Consider the following 11174-nt stretch of genomic DNA (forward strand, 5'->3'; position numbering starts at 1 on the left):
CGGGACCAGGAAACCACGACCAGACGAGCTTCTCCACCATCCGAAACGTTGACCTCAGGGTCCTAACCCGAACCGTCCGGTACCCGACCTACCGAACATTGGCGCCGTTGCCGGGGAACGAACGTTCATGGATTTCGTGCTGGTCCAGACTGGGACAGGTTCCGAGGTAGCGCCCCCCGTACTCGGGGGAGGCGCCGTCGCGACGGAATCCCGGCAACAGCAACGGTCTCCCCCGAGGGATGCGACGCAGACTCACGAGAGACGCCCCTTCGGGGGGACGGGTGATAACCACGCCAGGATAATGCAAGAACTACGCCACAGAATGCAGGACTTAGAGCGCAGGCTAGCAGAAAGAGAGCGCGACCAACGCTCCCCAGAGCGGAGCCCCACCCGTTCCCGTTCGAGGAGCCGCTCGAGGCGCACGCCGAGCCCCCAATACGAGTCGGAGAGCACGGGGGAACGGGTACGCCCCAGAAGAAGAAGTCGCGACCCCATTATCTACGCCCGACACGAAAGGCGGCGCGCGTCGAACAGAGGCAACGAGGAAGCCCACCGCGAGAACAATGAGTCGAGAAGAACTGCCCGAGGACCTGTCATAATAGGAGCGACCCCTTTCCACCGCTCTGTACTCGAGGTCCGACTACCAAAACACTTCGACAAGCCGACAGACATGAAGTATGACGGAACGCAAGACCCCCTGGAACACCTGACGGCCTTTGAGGCCAGGATGAACTTAGAAGGGGTGGGAGATGAGGTCAGATGTCGCGCTTTCCCGGTCACCTTAGCGGGCCCGGCAATACGGTGGTTTAACAACCTCCCACAAGGCTCGGTGACCCAATTCTCTGACATTAGCCACGCCTTCTTGGCTCAGTTCACAACTAGGATTGTCAAAGCCAAACACCCAATCAATTTACTGGGGGTGACCCAGAGACCCGGAGAGCCGACCAGGAAGTACCTGGACCGTTTTAACGACGAGTGCTTGGAAATTGACGGTCTGACGGACTCAGTGGCAAGTTTGTGCTTAACAGACGGGCTCTCGAATGAGGATTTCAGGAAACACCTCACCACGAAGCCCGTCTGGACGATGCAAGAGATCCAGGGCGTGGCCAAAGAATACATTAATGACGAGGAAGTCAGCCGGGTTGTGGCTGCCAATAAACGGCAGCCCGCCTACAACCAACCCCGACACTTCGAAGCCAGAGAAAGACCAAAGGAACACGCCAAGGACGGCGGTCCGAGTAAACCATCCAAACCGTTCCCCCGAGTTGGGAAGTTCACCAATTACACCCCCTCACGGCATCGATCACTGAAGTTTTCCAACAGATAGCAGAAAAGGGGATACTGTCGAAGCCCCGACCACTGAAGGACAGGACGGGAGGAAACAAGAACCTCTACTGCGAGTACCACAAGGGTTACGGGCACAAGACCCAAGACTGCTTTGACCTAAAGGATGCCCTCGAGCAAGCTATCAGGGACGGCAAACTTGCCGACTTCTCCCACCTTATAAGGGAACCAAGGAGACGCAACCGAGACAACGATAACGAGGACAGATCCCGACCAACAAGACGACGACAGGAGCCAGAGGGTGACGACCACGGTCTCACGGTGGTAAACGTGGTGACGGCCAGGAATACCGCCCCGAGGTCGAAATCGGCGCAGAAGAAAACACTCCCGACCTCTGTGGGACAAGGGCAAAGACGAAGGACAATCATGGCAGACTTTGTAATATTACGAGATTCGACGGCCTATAACATCATCCTGGGGAGAAAGACCATTAACGACTTGGGGGCAGCTATCAGTACGAAACTACTGGTGATGAAGTTCATCACCGATGATGGATCCGTGGGATCCCTCCGGGGCGACTTGGAAACGGCAGTCGCTTGCGACCATGCCAGCCTCTCTCTCAGGAAAAAATCCAAGGAGGCGTCAGGGTAGACGACAAACCCAGACCAGAGCCAGAAGGAGACTTGGAAATGTTCAGAGTCGGCGAGGAGCACGATAAGTTCACATTCATAAACAGAAACCTCCCGCACGAAATAAAGGAGCCTTTGATGGAGATGATCAGGGCTAACGCCGACCTCTTTGCCTGGACGCCTGCCGACATGCCAGGGATAGACCCCCAGCTCATGTCGCATCGAACTCCCCTCCGTCTTATGGTCCTACCGGACAACCGAGCAAAGCGCCACGGGGGAAACCCCCTTTCGCCTAACATACGGGGTCGACGCGGTGATACCAGTCGAAATCGGCGAACCAAGCCCCCGACTACTCCTCGCGGGCATGAGCGAAGCCATTGAGAAAGACCTGATCGAAGAAACAAGGGAAATGGCTCACCTAACAGAAACGGCGCTGAAACAAAGAATAGCCCTACGTTACAACGCCAAAGTCCTCAAACGAGACTTCGAAGAAAGGGACCTCGTCCTGCGACGCAGCGACATCGGCGTCCCGACCCCAGGAGAAGGCAAGCTGGCGGCAAATTGGGAAGGTCCCTACAGGGTAAGGGAGGTACTCGGCAAGGGCGCTTACAAACTCGAAAAACTTGACGGCAAGGAAATACCCAGAACATGGAACGCGAATAACCTAAAGAGGTTCTACTCCTGACACACCGGCTCACCGACCAGAGAGCCTAGCCAGATAGTTAGTATTCGCCCCATCCACATGTTAATTCAACTTGTTTATTTACTTTGTCAAATACTTACCCAACTGACGAGTAATTTTCACTTGTTCAAATTTTTTACTTGTCAAAACTTTCTTACTTCATATCTGCTCCTCGTGACCAAAATCTAAAAAGGCACCCCGGGACTGATCACCCCGGGAGCCAGACGGCTCATAGGCCTCAACCAGTTCGACGACTACGCGACCGAACCGGTCCGAACTGCTACCAAATGCGAAAACGGCAAGACGGGCACGGGGGAACGGGTACGCCCCAGAAGAAGAAGTCGCGACCCCATTATCTACGCCCGACACGAAAGGCGGCGCGCGTCGAACAGAGGCAACGAGGAAGCCCACCGCGAGAACAATGAGTCGAGAAGAACTGCCCGAGGACCCGTCATAATAGGAGCGACCCCTTTCCACCGCTCTGTACTCGAGGTCCGACTACCAAAACACTTCGACAAGCCGACAGACATTAAGTATGACGGAACGCAAGACCCCCTGGAACACCTGACGGCCTTTGAGGCCAGGATGAACTTAGAAGGGGTGGGAGATGAGGTCAGATGTCGCGCTTTCCCGGTCACCTTAGCGGGCCCGGCAATACGGTGGTTTAACAACCTCCCACAAGGCTCGGTGACCCAATTCTCCGACATTAGCCACGCCTTCTTGGCTCAGTTCACAACTAGGATTGTCAAAGCCAAACACCCAATCAATTTACTGGGGGTGACCCAGAGACCCGGAGAGCCGACCAGGAAGTACCTGGACCGTTTTAACGACGAGTGCTTGGAAATTGACGGTCTGACGGACTCAGTGGCAAGTTTGTGCTTAACAAACGGGCTCTCGAATGAGGATTTCAGGAAACACCTCACCACGAAGCCCGTCTGGACGATGCAAGAGATCCAGGGCGTGGCCAAAGAATACATTAATGACGAGGAAGTCAGCCGGGTTGTGGCTGCCAATAAACGGCAGCCCGCCTACAACCAACCCCGGCACTTCGAAGCCAGAGAAAGACCAAAGGAACACGCCAAGGACGGCAGTCCGAGTAAACCATCCAAACCGTTCCCCCGAGTTGGGAAGTTCACCAATTACACCCCCCTCACGGCATCGATCACTGAAGTTTTCCAACAGATAGCAGAAAAGGGGATACTGTCGAAGCCCCGACCACTGAAGGACAGGACGGGAGGAAACAAGAACCTCTACTGCGAGTACCACAAGGGTTACGGGCACAAGACCTAAGACTGCTTTGACCTAAAGGATGCCCTCGAGCAAGCTATCAGGGACGGCAAACTTGCCGACTTCTCCCACCTTATAAGGGAACCAAGGAGACGCAACCGGGACAACGATAACGAGGACAGATCCCGACCAACAAGACGACGACAGGAGCCAGAGGGTGACGACCACGGTCTCACGGTGGTAAACGTGGTGACGGCCAGGAATACCGCCCCGAGGTCGAAATCGGCGCAGAAGAAAGATGCCAAGATCTTAGCGGTCTCCACCCCACCTGTTAGAAGTCTTAAGGGTCTCCCACCTATCTCTTTCGGCCCGGAGGACCAATGGTTCGACGAAGTGCCGGAAAGTCCGCCCATGGTCATCACGGCTAGGGTCGGAACTGGTCTCGTCAAACGAATCTTGGTAGACACGGGGGCAGACTCAAACATCATGTTCCGAAACGTTTTCGATGCCCTGGGACTGAGAGATTCCGACCTGACGACCCACCAGCACGGTGTGGTAGGGTTAGGAGACCACTTCATTAAGCCAGACGGAATCATCACACTCCCGACCTCTGTGGGACAAGGGCAAAGACGAAGGACAATCATGGCAGACTTTGTAATATTACGAGATTCGACGGCCTATAACATCATCCTGGGGAGAAAGACCATTAACGACTTGGGGGCAGCTATCAGTACGAAACTACTGGTGATGAAGTTCATCACCGATGATGGATCTGTGGGATCCCTCCGGGGCGACTTGGAAACGGCAGTCGCTTGCGACCATGCCAGCCTCTCTCTCAGGAAAAAATCCAAGGAGGCGTCAGGGGTTTTCCTGGCCGACCTGGACGCCAGGGTAGACGACAAACCCAGACCAGAGCCAGAAGGAGACTTGGAAAAGTTCAGAGTCGGCGAGGAGCACGATAAGTTCACATTCATAAACAGAAACCTCCCGCACGAAATAAAGGAACCTTTGATGGAGATGATCAGGGCTAACGCCGACCTCTTTGCCTGGACGCCTGCCGACATGCCAGGGATAGACCCCCAGCTCATGTCGCATCGCCTGACCGTAAAGGCAGGAGCCAAACCAGTGGCCCAGAGAAGGAGGAAAATGTCGCAGGAAAGGGCAGACGAGGTAGCCAAGCAAACGGCCAGCCTCTTAGAAGCAGGATTCATCCGGGAATTGGATTACTCGACTTGGTTGTCGAATGTGGTTCTGGTTAAAAAACACAACGGGAGGTGGAGAATGTGCGTAGACTACTCTGACCTCAACAAGGCTTGTCTCAAGGACTGGTACCCCCTACCTAATATTGATACGCTCGTCGACGCAGCGGCAGGGTACAGATATCTGAGTTTCATGGATGCCTATCCAGGGTACAATCAGATACCGATGCACCGACCCGACGAGGAAAAAACGGCGTTCATAACGCCAGGGGGAATCTATTGTTACATTTCACTGACAAGAAGTTCATGGAATTTCTCTCCGGCCTGGGGATAAAGCAAAAGTTCTCCTCAGTAGAACACCCCCAAACAAACGGGCAGGTAGAAGCCGCAAACAAAGTCATCCTTCTTGGTCTAAAGAAGCGCCTAGACAGTAAGAAGGGAAACTGGGCCGACGAACTCCCCTCCGTCTTATGGTCCTACCGGACAACCGAGCAAAGCGCCACGGGGGAAACCCCCTTTCGCCTAACATACGGGGTCGACGCGGTGATACCAGTCGAAATCGGTGAACCAAGCCCCCGACTACTCCTCGCGGGCATGAGCAAAGCCATTGAGAAAGACCTGATCGAAGAAACAAGGGAAATGGCTCACCTAACAGAAACGGCGCTGAAACAAAGAATAGCCCTACGTTACAACGCCAAAGTCCTCAAACGAGACTTCGAAGAAAGGGACCTCGTCCTGCGACGCAGCGACATCGGCGTCCCGACCCCAGGAGAAGGCAAGCTGGCGGCAAATTGGGAAGGTCCCTACAGGGTAAGGGAGGTACTCGGCAAGGGCGCTTACAAACTCGAAAAACTTGACGGCAAGGAAATACCCAGAACATGGAACGCGAATAACCTAAAGAGGTTCTACTCCTGACACACCGGCTCACCGACCAGAGAGCCTAGCCAGATAGCTAGTATTCGCCCCATCCACATGTTAATTCAACTTGTTTATTTACTTTGTCAAATACTTACCCAACTGACGAGTAATTTTCACTTGTTCAAATTTTTTACTTGTCAAAACTTTCTTACTTCATATCTGCTCCTCGTGACCAAAATCTAAAACGGCATCCCGGGACTGATCACCCTGGGAGCCAGACGGCTCATAGGCCTCAACCAGTTCGACGACTACGCGACCGAACCGGTCCGAACTGCTACCAAATGCGAAAACGTTAAGACGGGCACAAGATATAAGCCCGCCCAGAATAAACGGTAACACGAAAACGACAACACGACAAAATAATGAAACAAGCAAAAATCATAGCAATCAAACGGCGATAAATTATAAAGCGTCAAAATACGGAACGGACAAGTAAAATTGTTCAAGGCAAACAAAACGACAAAGTATCAACAAGTTGTTCAACAAATGCATTACAAAATATCCTAAGTTACGAGACTTCACTTCCTCGGCATATCGACAATTTTCCCATCCTGGATAGTCTTGAAAACACCAATTGACGACGTCTCGAAATCAGGAGCAGCAATCTTCAGCTGGGCCTTCAGGGCATCTTCGGTCATCAAGATTGCATTCTTCCCTTGCTCCTTGGCCACCTTAAGCTTCTTCCTAAGATCAACGGCCTCTACCCTAGCGGCTTTCGCCTCCGAGATGGCCTGCTCCCGCTCCTTTTCCAAAGCGACAACTCGACCCTGAGCGGCGTTCAGTTGACCTTCCAATGTCATCTCACGCTCAAGAAGCCGAGCCACGGTCTCATCGGACGCCTTTAGCCTCTCCGCAACAAACGACGACTTCTCCTCAGCAGCATTAAGCTTTCCCCCCATCTCGGATAGCTGACCCTGGAGGAGCTCAACTTGAGCCTTAAAGTCATTATTCGCCTTAACAGAAGACTCAAGCTTCCTCTGAAGCGCCTCCATACCAGATAGCTCAAACTCGGCCTTCCGAGCTATCACGGCCCCACGAAGCAAGGTGCGATACATCCACCTCGCCTGCCCGGACAGCTCGGTTGCATGAAAATGCTCTTCTGTCCCGGGTATCAGCTGGGAGTCAATGAACTTGGAAGCATCAAAATTCCTCTCCATTACGGTTAGGACCCCCTCCGGGCTGGAAGACATCTTTCGTTTCTTAGGAGTGTGGATAAGCTCCACGTCGCTATCCGGATGAGGGGAGAGGGTCGCCTTCCCGTCAGCAGGTCCCTCCTCATGGGCAGGGGAAGCCTGACCCCCTAAGCCCTGCTTTCCCGACATCTTGGTATCCTGGGCAGGGGAAGCCTGGCCCTCTTTTTCCCCTGACGGACCCTCCGACTTGCCGGCGTCCTTTTCTTCGGCATTCTCATCATCACTAGCCTCAAAAAAGGTCTTCATCAGATTCTCGAGACCGGTCACGGTGGCAGACATTTCCACTGCGAATAAAGAACAAGAACGTTAGTCGTCAAACCGGAAACAAGAAGAACAACGACAAAGAAACATAGACAAACAAGAAAAGCAACTCACGAATATAGCTCCGGCCGGCCTGCCGGTAGCTCCAAGTACTCGCAGACCATCTCGAAGCAGCGGATCGAAGCCCAGCTGTTCGGATGAAGTTGAGACGGAGGGACGGATATCCGGTTAAGCAGCGCCATTTGAAAATCGGAGAACGGTATCCGAACACCAACTTGTGTGAACATGGACTTATAAAACCAGATCCAATTGGGGACGCGGGGAGAATGAAAATTGAGCTCACAAATACGCTCATGAGGAAGCGGGACAATGGCCTCGTAGTTGGCCTCCTCATCAGTACCCCCACACAAGTAGCCGGCTTACCGGAACTCCGTCAGCTCCCCCAAGTCCATCTGGTTGGGTGAACTCCTTATATCGTCAGTCACCCAAGCATACGGGTCGTAAGCCGCAGCAGATCCGGAAGACCGGGAGACAACGCGAGGCATACCTACAGCGGGGTACCACTCCGTTAGTCTATGAGGTCGGGAGCCCGAAAAATTCTCAGAAACTATGCCTTTTCAACCCAATCATAACCATATACAATTAGAAACTACACCTAACTCACAAACCACCCAAAAAGGCCTATCCTGGAATGGTACCCCTTCCCTAACTCACCTATCCCAACACTACAAAAACCTCTTAACAAAAATAAAACCAGCCATGCAGTAGATGCAAACAACAAATCACACAACAACAGAGCCTAACGCAGATACCAGAAGAGAGAAACCAGAAGATTACCTGGAACGATGAAGGAGATCTGGGCTGGAAGTTGAAGCAGGAAGGAGTTCGCGCAGGAAGCTTTGGATGTTAGGGAGAGAAGAAGTTGGAAATGATAAGAGTGGGAGGTGGATAGGGAGAAAACTGTTTAAAAACCACCCCCAAAAGCGCGAAAGGAAGCAAGGGCAAGATAGTCTTTGCGCGCGGGTTTTTTCAAATCATTATGAGCATTAAATGCCCAGCGCGGAGAACAAAACGGCAAACAGATGCCACAGCAGATCAAGAGACACGCGCACAAGAGACGCGTCCCTCCCACGATCAGCCGACCCAACGACAATGCACGAGTGTAAACATCACGCGCCACCAATGGCCTCCACGGCCATCGCTGACGCGTCGGCCCACTACTGACATGTATATAAGGGGGAGACTGGCTCTCCCCCCAAGGTACGTCACATTCACGCACCATTTCCTCTCCGCCTGCACATATTCTGACAAGGGCATCGGAGTGTCTTTGCAGGTGGCACCCCCCTCTCCATTTGAAGTGCTCGGGATCTCGCTCACCCGGGACCAAGAAACCACGACCAGACGAGCTTCTCCACCATCCGAAACGTTGACCTCAGGGTCCTAACCCGAACCGTCCGGTACCCGACCTACCGAACAGTTGATAAACCCATATTTTATGATATATTTTGTGCTTAATCTGAGTGATTTATTCAATCCTTCACCCACTTATTCATATTAATTGCATGGTTTTATTTTCCATTCCTTATTATGTGATGTATGTGAAAAACATGTTTTCTATGCTTAAAAATAATTATTTTGATTACCTTTTATTTCCATTAGATGTCGTGATTCGTGTGTTGAGTAGTTTCAGATCTTCTAAGGCAGGAATGACTTAAAGGATGGAAAGGAAACATACAAAATTGGAAGGAAAGCATAAAACAGAGTGTTTGAAGAAACTGGCAGCCACGCGATCGCGCGCCACAAGCAAGAACGCACATGACGCGGTCGCATGACTGACGCGATCGCGTGACAAGGAAAAACTCCCGATGACGCGACCGCGTGACCCACGCGGACGCGTGACAGAGGCCACACACCAGAAATTGCAAAAAACGCTCAGCGAATGCTGAAGCCTTTTTTGGCCCAAATCCAAGTCCAGAAAGGCATAGACCAGAGGTTATGAAGTGGGGGAATGCATCCATTCAGGAGAGTCTCCAGTTAGTTACTTTTCATGATTTAGATTTAGTTTTGAGAGAGGTTCTCTCCTCTCTCTTTAGGATTAGGATTTAGATTTAGGATTTTATTCGCTTTCTGGATTATCTCTTTACGAGGTTCAAAGAGCTTCTTATGCCCAAAACCTAAGAGAGTTGATAGGATTATAATTTCCTATCTTGTATTTTCAATTCTATTCTTTTTATTTTTTTTAATTCATAAAGAAACCAGTTAAGAGATGAAATTCTACTGATATTTTCTCCTAATTCTACTTGATCTGTATGTAACTTTTCTTCTACTAGTGCTGTCAACAAAGAACCAAATTAAAATTATTATTACTATGATTTAAAATCTGTTAAAAGATCAATAAACACCGCTGTAAGAAAAATATTGGACAATATAAAAGGAGAAATTTATAGAATAGAGCCCATACATAAGGGCAAACATCAAAAGATCAGCTTGTTTTGGATTTTACCAGTTAAATAAATTAATGGGATCGATTATTATAGAGATGATCAACATTGTGAATGGTTGAACAGCCATCCAAAGTCACAGAGGCTAAACGTTTTCCCTAAAAATATGAAATTTCAGATATGAGTATTTCATTTAAAACAAAATGCACTTAGATGTTAAATTTATCTATCTTCTTATCAAAGACCAATCTAGAAACGCCGCTGATACCAAAGAAATATAAACTCTCTTAGGAGACAACAAGTAAAAGCTTTCACTTAAACATATGAAAAATGCAGGAATTACAAGTGGTAGTACTGTTAATTGAATAAAAAAAATAGAGAAAATACCATCATAATTAATTTGCAAATGATCATGAAATGGCTGAAATAACAAATGCAAACATAATTTATCAAATTAAATGACAGATCTAAGGGTAACAAAGAAAAAAAAATGACAGATTTAGAAAAAATAAATTATAATTTTCAACTCACACTTGAGTAACAAGGCTGCGTAAATGTTCCGACATCGGGTATATGATATCTATGGGAAAAAATTATAACCTATAAACTAAAACACAACATCAGTACTGCAATAACATTAATATACTTAATCTAATTAAAAAAAAGTTAAAGAACTCCCCTCAAAGAACGATTTGTGCAGAGGACCTAGTATATTCCTTAAAGATCATAGACACATAGCAAAGAAAAAAGAAAGAAATAAATAAATAGTTTCAAAAGAAAATGTAAGAATTTACATTAGATTGAAAAGAAAATGAAAAAAATCAACATCAGTTTAGCGCTTAATTTCTAATGGAATCATTTTCTCAAAAAGTTAGAAAAGAAAGAAAGAAAAAGAGTATCTAGACAGCAGTAACTAAATTGCAGCAATGAAATGAGGAAAATTGCTAATAAAGAGAGCAATTTTAAAGAGAGAAGGGAGAGAGGATTGAATAATTGATGTCTCGGCGCATTCCTTAGTTGCTTCCTAATTAAGGCAGTGAAGTGTTGTAGACTTATACCCACTAGAAAGCACAAAATACACGCATATCTGAGGGGATGCATGACATGGACTACAGCACCAGGCCAGACATGAACAGTGAAAATGACCATAGCTTTTATCGGATAAAAATTTACAAGACCCGAATTCCATTATATAACAATTCAAAAAAGACTTGGATCGAATTGAGTGGACCTTATGCATTATATAATGTACGTGTTTGAGTGCTATGTAACATAAAGTAATAAAATTTAATACATAAATTCTCATTTCAATATTTATACTTCAGGGTTAGTTTATTTTT

At 49.0% G+C, this 11174-nt stretch overlaps 2 protein-coding genes across 4 annotated transcripts in view; both read left to right on the top strand.

Annotated features, from left to right (window-relative positions):
* The window catches only part of LOC107614303 (naringenin 8-dimethylallyltransferase 1, chloroplastic), a 60706-nt gene that overhangs the window by 27145 nt on the left and 22387 nt on the right, over nucleotides 1-11174 (top strand). The window lies entirely within an intron of this gene.
* On the top strand, nucleotides 128-1122 carry LOC107611544 (pre-mRNA-splicing factor 38B-like). The gene is made up of 2 exons (XM_016313456.1): nucleotides 128-754; nucleotides 1054-1122. Exons 1-2 carry the CDS (start codon nucleotides 128-130, stop codon nucleotides 1120-1122), a joined length of 696 nt encoding a protein of 231 aa, XP_016168942.1.

The sequence above is a fragment of the Arachis ipaensis genome, chromosome B08 (genome assembly GCF_000816755.2).
Source record: "Arachis ipaensis cultivar K30076 chromosome B08, Araip1.1, whole genome shotgun sequence".
NCBI lineage: Eukaryota > Viridiplantae > Streptophyta > Magnoliopsida > Fabales > Fabaceae > Arachis > Arachis ipaensis.